Below are 23,196 nucleotides of genomic sequence, written 5' to 3'. Positions count from 1 at the left end.
AATTCTGAGCCTACATCCCTAATCACTTCCTCTAGGGAGCTCTCACACTCCAGGCCTGAATTCCAGAGGATTGTTAGACAGGTGGGGACAGCCACTGTACCTCAAATGTGACAGAATTATCCAAATGTGAAAACCATAATAGAGGCTCTTGCTCCAGTTGCCCTCTACTCCCTCTGTTCCCTGGCAGGCTCTTGTGCTTCTTTGTGTGGCCCCCTAAGGTATAGCAAGTACCATTCTTTTGGAACCTGTAAGTATAATAAACCATCTTTTCAATGGCATTAATCTCTTGTCTGTTAGCCTCATCATACCTGAAAGGTAATGAAAATAGCTGGGCATGGTGTCACATCACTGTAATCCCAGCAATTTAGGAGGCTAAGGCAGGAGGATAACAAGTTTGAGGCTAGCCTCAGAAACTTAGTAAGACCCTGTCTCAAATAAAAAAGAAAAAGGGCTGAGGACAGAGCTCAGTGGTAAAATGCCCCTGAGTTCAATTCCCAGTATTTAAAAACTAAAATAAAATAAATAATGAAACTATATTTCAAATATTCACCTGTAAATTGAGTGGAGTGAGATAGCTAACATTTGAGCTACTTCCTGTGTCTGAAATGAGACAATAACTTCTCTTTTCCTAGCATTATTATTCAACCATCTATAAGAACTGCCTGGAAATAAGAAGGCATGCTCTGTGTTTGTTTAGGGGGATGGGAATTTTATTAAAATCAAATAGACTAAGAGAAAAAAAAGATCTAAGTCATAGGTATACAACTTAAGGACTTTTACTAAGGTGGCCCAGGGAGATAATCACCACTTGGATCAAGAGTCAGAACTTTACCGCTCTCTAAAAATCTCCTGTCATACCCATCCAGAGGCAATTACCATCCTGATTTTTCACAATGCAGGTTGGTTTGATTTCTTTGTAACTTCATATAAATGGAAATATGAGCTTGAACTCACTTATTTCATTCTCTGAACAATGTGAGGATTACACATGCTGTTGGATATAGCATGGACTTCTTTTATTGTCACACCTGTATAATATTCTATTATGTGAATATGGTACAACTTATTTTCATTTGTGCTATTGATAGAAATTATGGTTGTTTCCAGTTTGTAGCTACTAATCTTAATCCTGCTGTGAACACTTTTGAGTAGGTTTTTTCTTTGTATATACCTAGGAGAGAGATTAATGAATCATAGAGTACATGCATGTTCTGTTTTAAATAGTTTATTTTATTTTATTTATTCTAGTTTGTTATATAGACAGCAGAATGCAATTCATTTCATATTACATAAATAGAGCACAATTTTTCATGTCTCAGGTTGAACACAAAGTAGAGTCACACTGATCATATTTTCATACATGTACTTAGGGTCACGATGTCTATCTCATTCCACCGTCTTTTCTACCCTCACACCCTCTGCCTTCCCCTCCCTCCCCTTTGCCCTATCTAAAGTTCGTCTGTTCCTTCCATGCTCTCCCCCAGCCCCATTAGGAATCAGCATCCTTATATCAGAGAAGACATTTGGCATTTGATTTGGGATTGGCTTTCTTCACTTAGCATTATATTCTCCAACTCCATCCATTTACCTGCAAATGCCATGATTTTATTCTATTTTATTGCTGAGTAATAGTCTATTGTAGATATATACCACATTTTCTTTACTCATCCATCTACTGAAGGGCATCTAGATTGGATCCACAGTTTAGCTATTGTGAATTGTGCTGCTATAAACATTGATGTGGCTGTAGTATGCCGTTTTTAAGTCCTTTGGGTATAGTCCTAGGAGAGGGATAACTGGGTAAAATGGTGTTTCCATTTCAAGATTTCCAAGGAATCTCCATACTGTTTTCCATATTGGCTGCACCAATTTGCAGTCCCACCAGCAGTGTATGAGTGTGACTTTTCCCCACATCCTCACCAACACTTATTGTTGTTTGTATTCTTAATAGCTGCCATTCTGAATGGAATGAGATAAACTCTTACAGTAGTTTTGATTTGCATTTCTCTAATTATTAGAGGTGTTGAATATTTTTTCATATATTTGTTGATTGTATATCATCTTCTGAGAAGTGTCTGTTCAGTTCTTTGGCCCATTTATTGATTGGCTTATTTGGTTTTTTTTTTGTTGTTGTTGTTGTTGTTGTTGTTTGTGTGTGTTAAAGTTTTTGAGTGCTTTATATATCCTAAAGATTAGTGCTCTATCTGATGTGTGAGGGGTAAAAATTTGCTCCCATTCTGTAGGCTCTATATTCACTTCACTGATTGTTTCTTTTGCTGAGAAGAAGCTTTTTAGTTTGAATCCATCCCATTTATTGATTCTTGATTTTAATTCTTGTGCTATAGGAGTCTTATTAAGGAATTTGGGGCCTAATCTGACATGATGGAGATTTGAGCCTACTTTTTCTTCTATTAGGTGAAGGGTCTCTGGTTTAATCCCTAGGTTCTTGATCCACTTTGAGTTGAGTTTTGTGCATGGTGAGAAAAAGCAGTCATGAAATTCATCTGGAAAAATAAGAGACCAGAATAGCTAAAGCAATCCTTATCAAGAAGAGTGAAGCAGGTGGCATCACTATACCAGACCTTAAACTATTAACAAAAATGGCATAGTTTTGGCACCAAAATAGACTTGTAGACCAATGGTACAGAATAGAGGACACAGAGACAAACCCACATAAATACAGTCATCTTATATTAAACAAGGGTACCAAAAACATATATTGGAGAAAAGATAGCCTCTTCAACAAATGGTGCTGGGAAAACTGGAAATTTATATCAACAAAATGAAATTGTTTTAAATAGTTTATGACAGTTTGGGGAAGCAATTGTACCAATATTAATTCCTTCTAGCATAGGACGAGTTATAACCATTTCATTTTCTCTTAAGTGTACCACAGAGAATTCTATTGTTTCCTCTTTAGCCATATTAGTGGGTATATTTAAGTTGTATTACCCCAATGACTAGTGGAGCTGAGTACCTTTACATAGAATTAGTAACTGTATGGATATCCTCTTCTGTGAAAGGCCTTTTCAAGTATTTGCCCATTTTCCTAAGATTTATCTGTCTTCATCCTACTGACTTTTAACCATTTTTATAAAAGGAGATATTTGACCAAGAACCTCTTCTACCTCTTTAACTCTCCAAATCTTACCATAAGAGCAATAGCTACCATGTACTGAGGGGATTTATGTAATCATCTCACTAATAAGGTAATTATTGTTATTATTGTTGTTGATGATTATTATTATTGCCATATTCAGAGAAAAATATTAAGGTTCAAGGAAGGTAATCAATTGGTCCAACTGATGCAACTGGTCAACAGCAGAGCCAGGATTGGGACCCAGGGCTTATGCCACAGCCTGTGCTCTGGACCACAGCACTCCCTACGTCACAGGTGATCTTCAGATAGTCTTTCCATGATATATATATATATTAATCAAATTATGAAAAACCCTTCCTGAGTTTTCATGTACCCTTTTTCTGTTTTATTTCTAATCTTACCACTATCTAACATAATTTTGTTATTTTATTTTCCTTCCATTTTAGAATCTAAGCTGTAAGAGGACAGGGATATTGATGTGTGGTACCTACCAGTGTAGTCCCAATGGCTTGACAGTGCCTGGTCCATAGAGTTCCAGGGTTTTTGAATTAATGCATAAATGAATGCATGAACACATACTAATAACTAAGTCTGTATTTCTTTATCCCCTCTGGGTAATATTTCTAAAAATTGTTTTTTCTTTTCCTAGGTTTCCCTGCCTCTTTTCAGTCTTGACTTCAACTCTGTCATTTCCTTACCATGTGCATCTTCACACGCACTGCCCAACACGCAGCCATCAATAATAGTTAGGTAGGGACCACTGACAGCAACGGTCCCTGAGGTCTAGGTGGGTGCAACCAAGTGCCTAGACTAGCGGGATGCTTGAAGGGGAAAACTGGAGCTTGGGGTCCTGAAGTTCAGAGTCCTTGAGTGACTCCAGATTCTTCTCTCCCCGCCACCCCTCAAGCTGGACTGGTTTTACTGGGTTCCTAATGGCCCATGCTCAATGTGGATGCCCCCACCCACTACCAAGGAAGATGTAACAATGGCCACAGACATGGGGTCACTACCCATTGTCCAGCAGTCCTGTCTTCAGATGCTTTTTTTTCTGCGGCAACTGGGCTGATGGCAGCCAGACATGGTGAGAAGGGCTCTTTGGAACTCCAGGGGTATGCAAAACTGAAGAAAAGCATTGCAGTGAGGGGCTGGACTCTGGGTCCCTCTTTATTGGAACTAGGAGCTACATCTGTTAAAATTCCCACATCTGTTAAAGTTCTTCTTTTGCTTTCTTTGACAGCTTTGTGACATACTGGGGTTTATTAGGGCTGAGTATAAGAATTAATATGATGCATATATCTATGATTTTGTGTGTGAATTTAAGAATATAATACATATAATTTGAATATTTCTAAATTCACAATCTTCAGTGAAAGACAGCAGATTGTAGACCAGGGAAGAGTGGATGTTACACTTTTGAATCCAGAGCTCTCTGGAGGCAGAATTCTTCCTTAGGGGAGAAAAGTCTTTTTGGGCAGAATTCTTGATCAGAAGAGTATAGTTGTTTTTTCCTCTAAGTTTTTCAACTGATGATACAAGGCTCATCATATAGAGGATAATCTGCTTTTGTTAAAGTCTACTGATTTAAATGTTAATCATATAACAAAATATCTTCATGGCAATGAAAACTTGGCCTCAGGACCACGCAAAGCTGACACATAAAATTTGCCATCATATATGGCTAATTCCTCTGAGGAAGAACTCAAAGGAGAGCTTTAAAAAATATGTTTCTTTCCTCTCCTTTTATAATAATTTACATAATGCTTTCAGATTTATTTTAACAACATCAATTTGATGGCATCTTCTGTATTAAAGTGGAAGAATGTTTCATTCACATCAGTATTGCTGAAAAGGACAGGGCATCTGATGGACCCTAATATTTTCCATGAATAGAAAGCTACATCAGAGAAGTTGGTAATGCAGTGACAAAATGTAGTGCTAGGTGGTGAAGTCTAGAGAGTTTGTGTTCTGGGTGGATGAAAGTAGCGATTATTCTACTTAAGGAGAGTTGACTTCCTTAAAGTTGAAGGGACATGTCTCATCCTGAAGGACAGCCAACAAATATAGATGAAGCATTGGTCACATCAGGCACCGTGCCAGGGGCTGCCCTATTGCAGGTGTAAAGCAGACATGGCCTTTTCTGTGTGCAGTTCACAACCTGGTGGGAAGTCAGCTATCAACCTGTGATCCAGACACAAGTGATATGACATGAGAAGAGGATATTGTGGAAAGTACTGCAGGACTCCCCTAGCACGTGACACAAGGGAGTTTTAGCTTAGCAACTGTCATGTAATATGCCTGAAAGTAAGTGTGGGTAAGCCAGGTGAAGAGAGAGCAGAAGGACAAATTGATTGGCAGGAGAAACAGCATGTATGAGATGCTATTAATTCCATAATTGCTGCAGAGTAGAGTACAATTATCACTGTGTGGACAGGTGAGAAAGTGGAGGTAGATGCAGGTCAGGTAATAAAGCAACATTTGTGCCTTCAAAGGGAACATTATCTTAAGAGCAATGCCAATCCTCTGAAGCACTAATAAGGAGAGAGTTGATCGATTTCTACTTACAATGCTACTGTGTAATTGAAGCATATTGAAAGTGAAGGGTATTGAGGCATAGAAACAGGGACATGACTTAAAAGACTCTTGAATAGTCCAGGTGAGATATGATGACATCATGGACTAGGAATGTGGCCTTGTGATCAGGAGTGGAATATATGTGATGTGGTATGTTGGAGTTGGTGGTAAGAGAAAAGAATGAAAGAAACAGCTCACAGACTTCAGATCTGATGCTGCATTCCTTTTCTGAAATATGAGAGAGTAGATGAATAGGAGGGTGGAACAGACGCAGTGCAATCTGATGAGAGTCATTAGTCATTATGGGACACAGAGATTTATTGGTTGCTTACTGATTTTTATTTTATTTAGAAATTTATTTTTTGGACCACTGGGGATCAAACCCAGAGCCTTGAGCATACTAGAGAAGCACTGTATCACCGTGCTACATCCCCAGACCCTAGGTCTGAGTTTAAAATGGTAATCTAAGACATTGGAGTAGATGAGTTTTTCTTGGGGGTGTATATAGATTTATAATAATGGCATAATAAGAACATCAACATATAAGACACAGATGGAATGGGAGTCAGTTGTGTTTCCCTGGGATTAGCAGTCAGGCAGGTATAAAAAATAACAAAGCATTTTGTCCCAAAAGCCAATAGATAAGAATGTTTAGGAAAGGATAAAATATTCAAACATGTTTCCTAGAAGTTAAGAAAAAGACATCAATGATGATGTGGAGAATAGACATTCGGGCATTAAAGATTCCAATTATTATAAAGAAAATGAGATTAATTGTTATAGAATGAGTATCAGATAATGTATGTTAATAGAACTATGTTCATTTCTTTGGATTGTTGAGGGATTTTTAAAAATTATTTTCTCTGAAAGATACTGGAGATAGAGGATGACAGGAAGGAACCAAACTCTCATCTCAGAGTTCCTCCTTGTGGGCTTGCCCATCCAGCCAGGGCACCAGAACCTGTTCTATGCCCTATTATTTTCCATGTATCTTACCATCATCCTGGGGAACCGCATCATCATCATTCCCATTTGCTGGATTCTCATCTCCACATAACCATGTATTTGTTTCTCAGCAACTTGTCTTTCTCTGATCTCTGCTTTTCCTACGTGACCATTCCTAAACTATTGCAGAACAAGCAGAGTCAAGTTCCATCCATTCCCTTTGCAGCCTGCCTGATTCAAATGTACTTCCTCCTGCTATTTGGAAACCAGAAGAGCTTTCTCCTTGTTCTCCTTTCCTGTGTGGAGTTCATAGCCTATGACAGCTGTGCAGCCATCTGCTTCTTGTACTACACTGCTGTCCTGAACCCTGAGCTGTCCCTCCCTGGTGGTGCTGTCCTGGGTGCTGACCATGCTCCATTCCATGTTGCACACTCTGCTCATGGCCAGACTTTCTGTTCAGACAACCTGATCTTACACTTTTTCTGTGACATATATGCTCTACTGAAACTGGTTTGCTCTGATACTCATGTGAATGAGTTGATGATGTTTATCATGGGAGGACTCATTATTGTCATCCCATTCCTTCTGATCACCATGTTCTATGCACAAATTTTCCCCTCCATATTCAAGTTTCCTTCTTTTTGTGGTATCTACAAGACCTTCTTCACCTGTGGCTCCCACCTGTCTGTGGTGTCAGTGTTCTATGGTCTCTACTTATGTTCATCATCTAACAAATCTAATGTGAAAAATTCTATTATGGTTCTGATGTACACAGTGGTGACTCCCATGCTCAATCCCTTCATCTGCAGCCTGAGGAACAGAGAGGTGAAGGGAGTTCTGAGAAGAGTGTTGAGTAAAGAGACAATTCTTCTCTGTATCATGGTCAACCTTGTGATACATACATAATTTTATCCAATATAAATGTTGAGTCTGATATTTGATTATTATTGCAGATATTTCTTTCCATGTTTCTATTCAAACAGAAAATTTCCGATAAATAAAAACTGAAATGGAGAGTGTAGTTGATGTAAAAGATAATCTCAATGACCTGATGGGAAGGTGTCCTGTTTGTTAATTCTAGATAACCTTGAAGGCATAATTTAAATCATTTAATTGAAGTTTCTGTTGGAAGCTCTTAAACCACTAATTTATCATGTGTTCCTTTTGAAAACCATAACTTGGCTTTAAATGATAGTCTGTTCTCCCAGGTCAATGCTAAGATTCAAACAACTCAGGTCAGCAGTCACTCTTGTAAATTTAATTTTTCATTTCTAAGTAGAAATCTCTATCTGAGCAAGTGTTTATATCATTCTCAACCATTTTACTTCTCTTTTCTTCTCATGTCTGCATTTTCCTTCCTTTTTACTTGATGTGTATTTAAATGCACATTATGTTTACCTTCTTATAGCAGTTTAATTTGTGTTTGTTGGAAACTAAGTCCTCTTGGGGCCCTAAATGTTGTTGCCTCAAGCATGGTCGAGGAGGCCAGAATCTGCTTTTCAACTTCCCTCTTTAAGCATCACCTTTCCTTCCTTGGTTCTTTAAGTATTCCATAAACTTTACTTCCATGATCTTATTTAACTCCTGTGATGATTCCATGAAGGACAGGAAAAAATTATGATGTCAGAGCTTGAATAGATGAGATGGACATTATCCTAGGTACATGTATGACTGCATATATGGTGTGATGCTACATTGTGTGCAACCAGAGAAATAAAAACTTGTGCTCCATTTGTGTACAATGAATCACAATGCATTCTGCTGTCATATATACCTAATTAGAATAAATAAATAAATATTTAAAAAGATTGAACAATGTGTAATATGAACATGCCAGTGTTCCACTATGTGTCAGTACTGAACCTATTTAAAACCACCAGATTATTGATTGTGGGGGTTCTTCTCACCTAATCCCACCTGAGAAATAGAACGTGCAGCCTTACATTTTTTTTTTTCTGTACCAGGGATGGAACCCAGGACCACTTAACCACTGAGCCACATCCCCAGCACTTTTTATATTTTATTTGGAGACAGGGTCTCACTAAGTTTCTTAGGGCCTCATTAAATTACTGAGGCTGGCTCTGAACTTGTGATCCTCCTGCTCAGGCTCCTGAGTAACTGGTATTACAGGCATATGCCCACCACACCCCAGCTCAGCCTTACACTTTTCAGTGTCAGCTGTGTGTGTCATTGTCTGTTTCCATTCTTGGTCATAGGCTTCCTTGTCCCCTGCAAGTGATGACGACAAAATGTATCATTTCAACTTCTCTTAAATGGCACTGACCTCCACATCTCTGCAGCCAATTTCATAGTTTTTGCCCTCATTTTTTAATGGATATGTTCACTTGATACTTTCTGACACAAAGTTGAACCCTTTATTATCTATGCACATACGCTCTTTGTCCTACATTCCATTTCTTGATTCACATTACCTTCCAAATAGCTACCTAATAAGCTGTGCATGTTTGTGTAAATATGGGTGTATGTTCACAAAAAGGATTAACATTCTCAGTCATATGGAAAAGGATTATCATGTTGGGCCCTCATCTTATACCCTGTACTAAGTTACAGGATAGACAGATGGCCAAAAGAGAGGAATATGGTTGTGGCTATTTCCCTAAATTAGTGCTGCCAAGTTACATTTAGCTTTCTAAAAACATCATTTTCAAATGCTGGTGACAACAGACCCAGGTAATTGTTAGCATAATTGCAACCATCTTCCTTTTCCGCCACCCCCACTTTATGAATACTGTTCTTATTCCCAAGATAAAACTTACTGGTCTGGAGACGTGCTGGTCTCCCCCTGTTTTCTCATTGAGAGATGGGAGGCAACTTTCCAGCCCCTGAGATAGGGATGTAGTGATTTCCCTGTTCTCTCCTTGAGAAGATAAAACGACATGCTGGTTTTCTTTTCCCCCACCACCCACCACCTTTGGAAAGATAGGGAAACTGCCTGCCTTTGTTTCCAAGAAACAAGACTTGCCTTCCACAAGATCAGGAGATGCTCACTATGTCAGTCAAAACTAAATCCGCCCCTAGCCCCAGCCATGATTCTAGCCTATAAGAGGTAACATTCCAAGGGGGAGTCGCTGCTGCCGTCCCTGCTTGCTGCTGCTGTCCCTCTCTCTGTGCAGAGCAGCCTTGTCAGGCTCCTGACAACAAACCCACTTTTTATCCCAGATGTGTGTGTGTGATTAGTCCCATGCCACTTTTCTTTCAGTAATAGTGTTCTTAATTTGGTTCATGGCTTACTATTTCCTCCAGTTCTTACTCCTTAACATTTGGGGGGATGCCAATGAGGCTCTGTGTGCCTGCCATTTTCTCCCCATCCTTTTCAGGAGAAATAGATGCAAATCAGTGCACATTTTACCCTGTGGCTTTGAACTAGTAGAAGATTCCAGAAAATTGATGAACATTTTTCAAAGTTTCGGGGTAATTTGGGGTCCTCTTCAATTCTTACAACTTAGTTATTGATTTCAGGAGTGATCAGGTGATGAGAAATGAATTAATTCCCAATCAATGTCATATACATAAATGTCTTAAGTATTTTTGGGATACTTTAAAATTATATTCAAAGATAACTTTATATTTTTTCTACTTTATAATTATCTTTACTTTTAATGCTAGAAAAGAAAATACATCCTGAAATAATGTACTATTTTTCATTTTAATTAAACAAATTCTTTCATCATGGTTATATGCAAGGTGAAAATACAATTAAGTTAATATAATTAAGTTAAGCTCTTAGTTTGCATGGTCATATGTATGACATTTAAAAAATGTAGCTTCTGAGTTTTGCATAAATTTAAATATTTTCTTGTATAAAATATTTTTAAAGATTGTAGTTTATATTTAGTGCTTTAGCCATCTAAAATGCACTTTCATTATGTGAGTAAAGAATTCATTTAGTATTTTACCATGTCAATTATTCCAGTACCATTCTTAGGTACTGCCTTCTTCACCTACATTTAATTTAAATACCATATTCATCATAAAACAATCCCCCCCATAGGACTGTTTCTTCAGATACTTCCTCATTTCTTGTAACTTTTTTTCAATTCCTATACAAATGTATACTTGTATAGGAGTTTTTAAAAGATATATATTGATATTGCTAGGCATGGAACCAACTTACATTTCCAGGTTTTAAAACAGAAATTTTACTTATTGTCTCTTTCATGTAAATTTAAATTTAAGTTTTTTCATTTCCATAAAAATAATTCCAGTTGGCATTTGGCATGAATTTCATCAAGTGTCCTTGAGGAGAACTGAAGTTGTTCAAATCTCATCAAATTGTAGATAGTTTTGATCATGCTGATTACGAAACCCAGGGTCTCATGTAGGCTAGGCAAGTGTAAATTGTATAATTTTGAATTGATCGGCTTTATTACATCAAAATTAATCTGCAAAAGCTGTTTAAAATGACCATTCTTCTGATGAGAAATTCTTAGACACAGATACCTTAATACTATTGAATCATAAAGAAATAAAGACCAGAACTTACCAATAACAAGTAGCAAATTAGAATCAATAATAAAAAGCCTCTCATCAAAGAAAAACCTAGAACATAGATGACTTAACTGTTGGGTTCTACAAAATAGTTGAGAATGATTAATTCCAATTTTTCTTATGTTATTCAAAAAATTTTCAAAAGTAATTCTTCCAAACACATCCTATGAGACCAGCATTAACCTGATGCCAAAATCAGTAAGGAAAGAAAATTTCATGCTAATATTTTTTATGAACATATATGCAAAAACTTCTCAGTAGAATAATACTTTGCTGAATCCAAAACCACATTATAAAGATTTTCATCATGATAAAGTGGGATTAATCCCTGAGATGCAAGAATGGTTCAAAATACAAATCAATAAACATGATACATGACATCAATAGAATGAAAGACACAACCCATGATTATCTCAATAGATATGGAAAATGTATTTGATAAAATTTAACACCTCCAAAAAACCCTCAAGAAATACTTCATAGAGGGAATGTACCTAAATATAATAAAAGTCACTTACAATAAGCCAACAACTAAAATTATGGGTACATCTGAAAGCTTTTGCTCTAAGCTCTGGAAGAAAAGGATGTTCACTTTTACAAATTTTATCCAACATAGTGTTGGAAATTCTGTCCAGAGTCACAGGCAAGAGAAAGAAGTAAAGGGCATCCAAAATACAAAAGAGAAGTAAAATTGTTTGAATGACATAATCTTACATCTTGAAACCCCCCAAATTCCATAAAAACATTAAAATTAACAAGTGAGTTTAGCAATTTTTCATGGTACAAAATAAGCATACAATTTTATACCAAAAGTGAATTCTATGAATTGGAAATCAAGAAAACAATTCAAATTACAGTAGCTAAAACGTTAACTAAAATACCTATAAATTTAACCAAAGAGGAAAAAAGATCTCTACTATGATAATTATAAAATATTGTTGAAAGAAACTGAAGAGGACACACACACACCAAAAAAAAAAGAAAAGAAAGAAAGAAAGAAAGAAAGAAAGAAAGAAAGAAAGAAAGAAAGAAGCATCCCATATTCATGGATTGAAAAATCAATATTTTAAGTGGTCCATACAGTTTGTGATTAAAATACATACATTTAAAAAATAGAAGTCCATAATACCCAAAGTGATATATGGGTTCAGTTTAGTCCCAATTAAAATGTCAATACATTCCATCAATGCAATTTCTACAAAAATACCTATGACATTCTTCACATAACTAGATAAAACAATTCTAAATTGTTTAGAATAAAAGGAATAGCGAGGAAGTGAAAGAATTGCTGGGAGCTTTTGAGAAAGTTCTGGCATTCAGATAGTTGTGGGGTCAGCAGATTTATGAATGGAGGAAAGAAATAGGTTTGAATGCCATCACCTACAGAGTACAACTAAGGAAACAAATAAATGAAGAATGGAATCAACCCATGCTATAGAGAGCTGAGTTTAAAAAAAGAATGGGTACTTCCCTCTTTTGGAAGTGGGAGAAAATCAAAAGAAACCTTAGAATCATTCTCTGATTTTGCATAGGCTGAACAACTGATTTTCTGGATGACATGGAAAGTCAATGAATTTCCTATTTTGCAATCCCAAACAATGAGTATCTTTTCTACTTCCTTTGAACTGTCATGAGTGTATTATAAAAATGTACATGTCAGGAAATTATTCAAAGTCAAAATACCAAGCAAAAAGACATCCTTTAAAACTGAACCAATCTCAAGCTTCCTTGCCCAGTCCTGGAGAAATAATTAATAGGGTTCCTGCCTTATGTAATTACAGGTAAAGACAGAATTATCAGCATTACAAAAGGGTTAGAAAATGTATTTAGGGTCAGGGAAGGGCAGAAAAATTAACATAGACATGAAAATAAATCAGGGATATAGGAAAGTTAAGTGATAGAATGATGTCAAAATTTGTGCAGAAAAATTATGTAGGAGATATTAGAAGGAGCCTGGGATTTTGAGATATTTAAATGTTATTGGGCAACAACCTAAGATTATGAAGCACTGTTTAAAAATTATGCCATATTCAAAGCATGTTTGAGACAAGATAACAAAATACAGGGGTATCTTAAGAATGTAAAGAATGGAGTTCCCATAAAACAGTAGCCCTTATCCTGTGCTTTCCCAGGATCACCAAGAAAAGACAAACAGGAAGGCATAGCCAGGTTAACAAGACCTCCTTCCAACTAATCAGCTAAACTTCCTCTCTTTTATTTGTTGAACAATTAAGGGATAAGCTACTTCATCAGAAGTTACCATGATGTGGGAAACAATCTACAATAATATCCCAATATTAATATCAACAAGTTTACTGGATAAAATGATGTAAAAGCCCCAGTTATTTGTATCATACACAGAAGGGAATTTTCTTCTGACAAAAGACTCTTCCTAGGGCTCCCTTCATGTCTCTGTTCCTCAGGCTGTAGATGAAGGGGTTCAGCATGGGAGTGACCACAGTGTACATCAGAGACATGACAGTGTCTTTCACAGTAGAATTACTAGCTGATGGACATAAGTATAGAATTATGACTGGCCCATAGAACAGAGACACCACAGAGAGGTGGGAGCCACAGGTGGAGAAGGCCTTACGGATACCTCAAGCAGAAGGGACCTTGAACATGGAGGACACTATCTTTGCATAGGACACAAGAATGAGTAGGAATGGGAAGACAAGAAAGAGTCCTACCACAATAAATATCACCAACTCATTGACATGGGTGTCAGAGCAGGCCAGCTTCAGCATAGCAGACATGTCACAGAAAAAGTGCGGGATTACGTTGTCCACACAAAAAGAGACTTTTGCCATGAGCAGGGTGTGCAACAGGGCATGGAATGTGGTCAGCACCCAGGACAGCACCACCAGGGAGAGACAGAGCTTGGGGCTCATGATGGTGGTGTAGTGAAGGGGGAAGCAGATGGCCACATAGCGGTCATAGGCCATGGCCACAAGGATGAAGTTCCCAAGGTCTCCAAAAAACAGAAAGAAGTATATTTGAGTCAGGCAGCCTGCATAGGGGATGGAGGGGACTTGACTATGCATGTTCTGTAGCAATTTGGGCATGGTGACAGAGGAAAAGCAGAGGTCAGAGAAGGACAAGTTGCTGAGAAACAAATACATGGGTGTGTGCAGATGGGAGTCCAGGCAAATGAGAGTGATGATGAGGAGGTTTCCCAGGACAGTGGTAAGATACATGGCCAGGAACAGGGCATAGAAGAGGTTCTGGTGCTCTGGCTGGATGGGCAGGCCCAGGAGGAGGAACTCTGAGATGAGAGTTTGGTTTTTTCCCATTATTATTTGTCTCCAATACCTTTAAGAGAAATAAAAAGGCCCTTTAAAAACCCAAGTGAAAATGATCATTTTTTTCTCATACACAGTGTTTACGTGTTCTACAATAGTTGATCCCACCACCATCACAATAAGTGTAACCTTCAAGTGTCTTTAATCTCTATGATCATTTATTACTTTTTCTCATCTTCTTTTCAACATGTTTCAGTAGCCCATTCTTTCCTATTCCTAAGTACTTATCTGTTTGCTTCTGTCACAAAAGGAGTGTTGGATTTTCTCTTCCCTGCCTGATTGGTCATTCTTCGCAACTGTAATTGGTTTCTCTCTCTCTCTCTCTCTCTCTCTCTCTCTCTCTCTCTCTCTCTCTCTCTCTCTTTCTCTCTCATACAGACACACATACACACACACACGCCACTTTTGGGGGGGTAACCTTGATTGATAAAGCTTAGCATGGTTGGGCACAATGGCATGTCTCTGTAATTCATCAGCTCGGGAGGTGAGGCAGGAGGATCACAAGTTCAAAGCCAGCCTCTGCAACTTGGCAAGGTACTAAGCAACCCAGTGAGACCCTGTCTGTACTAAAACATAAAAAATGGGCCAGAGATGTGGTTCAGTGGTTGAGCTCCTCTGGGTTCAATCCCCAGTACCAAACAAACAAACAAAACCCCAATCTGTCTCCAAGTCATCACAAATGCAGAGGAAGAACATTAAAAGATGTGGGAAACTCATTCACAAATGATATAAATGAGTCCTACTTCTGGGAAGTCCACCCCACTGCTGATGGTGTTTAACAGAACTGCATTAACAGTTTGTACCTTTGGACTTTGGACACCATGTGTTGGCATCATAAAGGAACAAAACATGAGGAGAAAATCATGTACCTAGTTTCTCAGCCTGTTTCTTACCTTTTGAGCTTGTGGGTCTATCTTTGTGTCTAGAAGGTGTGCAGGGATCACAAAACCAGAGATAGCAGCTGCAGACGTTTTCATAGATGATCCACTGAGCTTCCTCTTCTTCGGCCATTAAATCCAATATCCTCACTCTGGGATGCACACAAGAATCATGTAGGGCAGTGTTTCTACACTTAACTCACATGCAAATTACCTATCATTAAGACATTGGTTCTGGTGCTATAGCTCAGACTCTACACTTTAAATGAACACCCAAGTAGGGGTGTCAATACTGTGATCACTGGACTGCACTTGAGTAGCAAATACACACATTGCCGTTTAACTCCGATTACTGAGCACCTTGAGATAACTTAATTGGAATCTCTGTGAAGTGGCTTGTGCAAAGCTTTTTAAAGCTCCTTAGGTGAATGTAAAATAAAGAAAGGTTAAGAACTGTTACTGCACTGAACCTTGTCTTACAGGCCCGGTATGTCAAAATGCTGTGATCTTTGAGGATTCACTGCACAGTAAGTAACATTAATGAGCAGTATTATTAATAAGAAGTGTTATAAGTGTTGAACTTTAGTCAAAATATTTCTATACTGTAGCAAAGTCTTGGAAGGCAGCTCGATGGAAAAGAGGGAAGTTGTCACACCTGAAAACTTACCTGGCAGAACATCATACAACCTGGCATATTGACAACTTACCGAGGGTGTCTGAGGGTAACTCTGGGCTCTGATCCAAGATCTTGCTCCCCTTTATTCATTACAAGCATATGAAGTAACGTCCTCTGTAGGCATCACATGTCTACCATCCCTTCTCTGCCATCCCTTCTCGTGTCTCACCTTCTAGCCATCCACGGGCCCCAGAGGCTCTGTATCCCAGGGGAGTCCAGATTCAGGCCTAACTCATTAGGCACAAAGTAATTATCCAGGACCTCTTCAAGGCAAATTATCAGAGTCCTGTATGGTGATTGATGAAAGCCACTGATCACACCCTTCTGTACTCTGGGGAAAGGTGGGGATGGAGAGCCCAGGGATGTATGATGAATCATTGCCCACGTAGGGAATGGACAGGAATCCTGTGCTGTTGGAGGCTATATTGGGGACTTGAAGAAAAATAGTTGGATAATCCATAAAAATAAATCAAATACTAGACTGTGAATGATTTGAAATATCTTAGGAGTACAGCAGTTTATACCAGTGGCATTAGATTGCCCTTTTTTTTCATTGCTGTGCAATAAGTAAACCTCACATAATGAAACTTACTTTTTAAGGTTCAAGTGAACCTTCAGGTGAGCATTATATTATGTAGCAAATGCTACATAACAAAGTCTAGGTCATTAACCTCACTTTATCTTTCCCTGTGGGCACTTTATCATTATACAGTGTGACAGATAGAAGAAGAATAAATATAGTACAATAAGATTTTAGGAGGAGGGACTGGGGTTGTGTCTCATTGGTAGAGTGCTTGTCTAGCACAAGTGAGGCACTGGGTTCGATCCTCAGAACCACATAAAAAATAATAAAGAAATAAAATAAAGTTATTGTGTCAATATCCAACTAAAAGTAAAAAAAAATATTTTAGGGAGAGAGGGACAGAGAGAAAAAGATATATGGAGAGAGAGAGATCACTAAGAAAGTTTTGTTACAGTATATTGTTTTAATTGTTCTAAATTATTTTTAGATATTGTTGTTAATCTTTTCCTGTGTGCTAATTTACCATGTTTTAATGTTGGCTGTCTGACAAGGGCTCATACATAAAGGCCTAGACTCAGTATTGCAGTATAGGAGTTGCAGGAACTTGTGGAAAGTCCTCAGGTCATTGTGGATGATTTGAAATGGATCATGGAATCTCCATTCTAGTTTGAGATACTATTCTTCAGCTGCATGTGCTCTTCCATCTCTATCCCATGAGGTGATCATGCAAGGGTTGACCTGGCCAAGGCTGCACTAGGCCATTTGCCATTCTAATTCCTCAAACTGTGAGCTAAATGAACCTGTTTATAAGTTGACTGTGCTAGATATTTCATTGTACTGGTGGAAAGCTGGTTCAGGAGTCTGTTTAATATTTGGTGCTGGAAAAATTGGATTCCCCTTATTAAAAAATTTTAATTTTAATCTACACCTCACATTCTGTACAACAGTTCACAGAAAATGGATGGTAGATTTTAATGTTTATATGAGTGCTGAGGAGATTCCCCATGACATCCTGCTCTGTGGAGCCAGAGATGTCTCAAAGCAAAGGCCATGGTGAGATGGAGCAGGATAGATGTGCAGTGCTTTTACGTGGTAGCTACGGAAGTCAGTTGAGATCACTGCAACACTGATTGGAATAAGTGGCTGAGAAACCTTAGGACAGTGCATTAGAAGTGTGTAGTTCTGAAGGGACATGCTGTTCTGCCAAGGGACATAACCATCCTTTAGGCTATCATTTGACCATTTTCTGTTTCAGATGTGAGCTAATGTGCAAACAGCGGGTTGCCATTGTGCGTGGGTTAGTTGATATTGATCACCAAGGGGAAACTTTGTTATTCTACACAACTGGAATAGAGAAGGTGGCATCTGAAATCTTGCAGAATTGTTTGGGTACCACTTTACAATTCAAGGTCCATGACAAATATTAATGAAAAGTATAAATCCCAATAAAGGAACACCAATAAAGATTCAGGTCCCTACAATGGAAAGTTGCAATGTGTTACTATTTAAAGATCCTGCAGCAGAGATGATGGCTAAAGATGAGTGAGTGGATGGTGGGAAAGTGAATTATATATGCCAAATCTGGCTTCACATTCAAATACAGGGCCAGAATAATCTTGGCAGAGGGAAGTGACATGACATAGATGGAGGAAGGGACAATGGTCATGCTGGGGCTTCTTAAAGATTTTCATACAAATGAGCCAAATGTGATGCAAAGGTCCATTTTTCAAATCTGCATGAGAAAGGGTTGAACATGTTCAGGTAAGTTTATTTTTTCTTATTCTTGTGATTCTTTATATCTGCATGTGCTTTAATCATAGAAGTCTGATCCTTGTTAAATGCATTTCTCTCTGTCCTAGGGACTGTGGGCAGAAAGATGGGAGAAATAACAGGTTCTGCCATCCTTGCAATGTTTCTGAAACATGAATTTCATGGCAGTACTCTACTCAAAGACCACTGTATGATGTATGGATCCCTGTTATCCACTGGATAAAGCCTAAACTCTTAAACTCCTAAGATAGGTTGGGACATTCACAATGTGGTCCCTGATTACTTCATGGTTTCTGCAGCCTTCCACCTTCACCTTCTGAAATGTAGGCTGCAGCCACACAGGTCTCCTGCCCCCTCCACACACAGGCAATGAGAAAGCATCTGTTCTGAGCTGCTCAGCATCTTCACCTTCCCCCAAAGGATGGTCTGGTGTGAACAGAGGCTGTCATGAGTCACCACTACAGGACTCTGGGAGAATTAGTTTCTGAGAGGTCCTGGCTAATTATTTTGTCTGTAATGAGTTCCTCCAGCCTTGGTACTCCTCTGGGATGCAGAGCTCCTCAGACTTCTGTGTGTAGAAGGGGAAGAATGAGAAGGGATGGCGCAGTTAGGTGAAGACTATGGAGACTGTTACTTCCTGTGTCTCTATTGAATAAAGGGGAAAAGGATCCTGAGTTGGGTCCTGGAGTCACTCTCAGCCACCTGGATGAGTTGGTAGCAGAGTGAATGAACTCTTGTCTGTCTTTCAAACGTGATTGTCTTGAACTCCCAGGTTGTGTGGTGTTCTGCAGAATAATTTTTCAGGTCTGTTAAGTTTCCATCTTTCTGCCTCCCAAGACTTTTTCACATGGTTTTAATACTTTGACTAATGTTTAACATTTTTATGTTTTATTAATAATAATGTTTATTGCTATAACTTATTGTGCAATAATATCGACAATTCTATCAGTTTGAAATAATAATAGCTCTTTAAGTTTGGGTAGAAAGTTGTAATTTTTAATTCTCCTTCTTCCTCTTCTCTTCCTCCTCCTCCTCCTCCTCCTCCTCTTTCTTCTTTGGGTTTTTCTTCAGAGATTTAAGAAGCTTTTCACAAACCTCTCTTAGAGATTATTATTAAACTTTATCTGAAGTTTACAGTAATATATATTTTGATGGCAGTATATGTACTTGTTACTTATATGCAGTTTATTGACCACAGTATTGCCATTACCTGGATGTTCATTTAATATATAAAAGTCGAGCAATAGAACCAGAATGAATTTTTTAAAACAAATCCCCAGGTATTTGCATATATATAAGATTTATAAATAGTGCCATATGTGTTTCTTATGTCAGTGCAGGATGTGAATTATGGATTTTCCCACAGGAGAAGATCATAGTTGATTGGGTCAGCAGTGACAATAGCAGGTGATGTCTCCAGTTTGTGATCCCAGCATATATTCCTGACTCAAGAGATCATCCTACTCACTCAGAAGGGACTCAGCATTCTGAGAAACCAGGTGCACAATTTTCCCTATTAGGGACAAGACTTGAGAAACTGCTTCAATAGTACAGGTGAGAAGAGATGCCATTGTGGATGAGGAACGTGGCCTTGTGATAAGAAGTGGATGAAGTAGCAGGAGAACAAAGTGTAGAATATACATGACATGGTATGTTGGAGTTGACAGTAAGAGAAAAGAATGAATGAAACAATTCACGACTTCTGATCTGATGCTGCATTCCTTTTTTAAAATATGAGAGTAGAGGAGGAAGAGAGAGGTACAGAGGAAGTGCAATCTGATGATTTTCATTAGAGACCTGTTGAGCTTAAGGAACCTATGATTCATTGAATGGAAGACAATTGTTATGGGATATAGAAATTTATAGGTTAGGGGCGTCTATACCTGAGTTTTATTTACTGATTATTATTTTTATTTAATTGATTAATTTTTTGAGGTGCTTGGGATTGCATTAGGGCCCTGTGCATGTTGGATGAGCATTTCACCACTGTGCTATATCCCCAGATTTCATGTCTGAGTTTTAAATACTGATATAAGCCATTGGAGCATATCAGGTTTATTAGGAGAGTTCCATGTAGAGTTATGATAAGATAGGGTTTAACAAAATCCATGAGGAATATCAACATACAAGTTACTGATAGAACAGGAGCCAATTATGGTTCCCTAGGATTACCAGCCAGGCATGTATGTAAAAAAGTAATGCATTTTGTCTCAGAAACCAATAGGTAAGTGTTTAGGAAAGGATGGAATATTCAAACATGTTACAAAGAAGTTAAGAAAAAGGCATTCATGATTATAGAGATGATGGACAATTGGATTTTAAAGATAATAATTATTGTAATCAAGGTGGGATCAGTTATTGTAGAATGAGTACCAGATGACATATAAGAGAAAAATGTTCATTTATTTGAATTGTTAAGGTACCCAAGTCTTTCTTTTTTTAAAAAAAGATACAGTAGACAGAGCATGACAGAAAGGAACCAAACTCCCGTCTCAGAATTCCTCCTCCTGGGCCTGCCCATCCAGCCAGAGCACCAGAACCTCTTCTATGCCCTGTTCCTTTCCATGTATCTTACCACCATCCTGGGGAACCTCATCATCATCATCCTCATTCACCTGGACTCCCATCTGCACACTCCCATGTATTTGCTTCTCGGCAATTTGTCCTTCTCTGACCTCTGCTTTTCCTCTGTGACCATTCCTAAACTGTTGCAGAACATGCAGAGTCAAGTCCCCTCCATCCCCTATGCAGGCTGCCTGACTCAAATATACTTCTTCCTGTGCTTTGCAGACCTAGAGAGCTTCCTCCTTGTGGCCATGGCTTATGACCGCTATGTGGCCATCTGCTTCCCCCTGCACTACACCACCATCATGAGCCCCAAGCTCTGTCTCTCCCTGGTGGTGCTGTCCTGGGTGCTGACCACATTCCATGCCCTGTTGCACACTCTGCTTGTGGTCAGATTGTCTTTCTGTTCGGACAACGTGATCCCCCACTTTTTCTGTGAAATATCTGCTTTACTGAAGCTGGCCTGCTCCAATACTCATGTCAATGAATTGGTGATATTTATCATGGGAGGACTTGTTATTGTCACCCCATTTCTACTCATACTTGGGTCCTATGTACAAATTTTCTCCTCCATCCTCAAGGTCCCTTCTGCTCGAGGTATCCACAAGGCCTTCTCCACCTGTGGCTCCCACCTCTCTGTGGTGTCACTGTTCTATGGGACAATTATTGGTCTCTATTTATGTCCATCAGCTAATAATTCTACTGTGAAAGACACTGTCATGGCTCTGATGTACACGGTGGTCACTCCCATGCTGAACCCCTTCATCTACAGCCTGAGGAACAGAGACATGAAGGGAGCCCTAAGAAGAGTCTTTTGTAAGAAGACAATTCTATTCTCTGTATCATGGTAACTCTTGCAATAGGTACAACAGTCTTGTCCAGTATAAATATTGTGATGTACATTTGAATATTTTTGCAGTTCTTTCTTCCCATCCCAAAGTTTTCTGTTCAAATAAAATATCACATCATTTTCCAATGTTAAAAATCTGAAGTGAAAACAAAAGAGCTGAAGTGGAGATGGGTAGTTGATGTAAAGTCTGTTATCAGTAATCTGCTAGGAAGGTTTCTTGCTTGTTAATTCTAGCTGACCCTGGAAGCATAATTTAAATATTTTAATTGAAATTTCTATCTGTTAAATCAATAATTTACCATGTGTTCCTTTTTAAAAAACCATAACTTTTAAAAAAATTTTTTTAGTTGTTGATTAACACACAGTATCTTTATTTATTTCTATGTGGTGCTGAGGATCAAACCCAGTGCTTCCCACATGCAAAGCAGGTGCTTTACCATTGAGCTACAGCCCCAGCCCCAAAACTATAACTTTTTTTTTAAAGTGATATACTGCTCTTCCACGTCAATGCCAAGATTCAAACAACTCAGGCCAATGCTTGCTCTTCTAAATGGAACTTTTTATACCTGAATAGAAAGTCTTTACTTATCTCTTTCTCAGAAAGTGTTCACATCATTCTAAACTTTATTACTTCTACCTTTTTTCCATGTCTGCATTATTCTTTTGTACCCAATCTGTACTTAAAATAAACTTTCCATTTACTGTGTTATAGCAGTTTAGTTTGTATTTGCTGGAAACGAAGTCCCCTTGAGGCGCTAAGTGCTGTTGAGTCTGTTTTTCTGTGGGGACAAGTACATGGAGTACTGCATACATGGCATACGTTAAGGGCATCTGAGTGGCAGGCCACTCCTTTGTGCTAGGCATGTAAGCGGCAGGCTATTTACCCTGGAGGCACAACTCTGGGCATGAGGCCATGTGTTGTAGTCCCTGTGCTTGCTCCACAGCCCACTACTCGATTGGTCACTGCAAGAGCAGTTAGCAGAATTGCATTGATGGCTGCCTGTAATCTGCCTAGCTACTGCCTGAGTATATATACATGGTAACTGTGCAATAAAATCAGACCTGCTTCCTGCTTGGTCTCTGGAGGTCTTGGTTAGTGACTCTGCAGCCACACTCTCCTCTACCCTGTTCCGTGGACCTCCTCGCTGGATGAGAGAGAGCCCACACACTTTTCAACCTTACTCTTCAAGGATCACCTTTCCCTCCTTGGTTTTACAAGTTATCAATAAACTTTACATTAATTTAAGTATTTAAAGTATTTAAGTATTTACATACTTAACTCTTGTGATGAATCCATGGAGGAAAGGGAATCTTAATATGGGCCAAAGATTGAAAAATGTGGGATTTGAACATGCCAATGCTCCACTATGTGTCAGTACTGAACCTGTTTAAGATTGCAGGATATTTGATTGTGGGGGTTCTTCTCACCTCTCCCTCACCTCAGAAATAGGATATGCAGCCTCACATTTTCCAATGTGAGCTACATGTACATTGTCTGGATTGTTAT

General features: G+C 38.5%; 1 protein-coding gene and 1 pseudogene across 1 annotated transcript; one reads left to right on the top strand and one right to left on the bottom strand.

Moving 5' to 3' along the window:
* Positions 1–13,476: 13,476 nt before the first annotated feature.
* Positions 13,477–14,418, bottom strand: LOC144255884 (olfactory receptor 1-like; annotated as a pseudogene).
* Positions 14,419–18,199: 3,781 nt separating this feature from the next.
* On the top strand, positions 18,200–21,690 carry LOC144255776 (olfactory receptor 1468). Its single transcript, XM_077800671.1, has 2 exons — positions 18,200–18,210; positions 20,733–21,690. The coding sequence occupies exons 1-2, from the start codon at positions 18,200–18,202 to the stop codon at positions 21,688–21,690; spliced, it is 969 nt and encodes a 322-aa protein (XP_077656797.1).
* The last annotated feature ends 1,506 nt before the right edge of the window (positions 21,691–23,196 follow it).

The sequence above is a fragment of the Urocitellus parryii genome, chromosome 7 (assembly GCF_045843805.1).
Source record: "Urocitellus parryii isolate mUroPar1 chromosome 7, mUroPar1.hap1, whole genome shotgun sequence".
NCBI lineage: Eukaryota > Metazoa > Chordata > Mammalia > Rodentia > Sciuridae > Urocitellus > Urocitellus parryii.
This window is presented reverse-complemented; position numbering and strand designations above follow the sequence as displayed.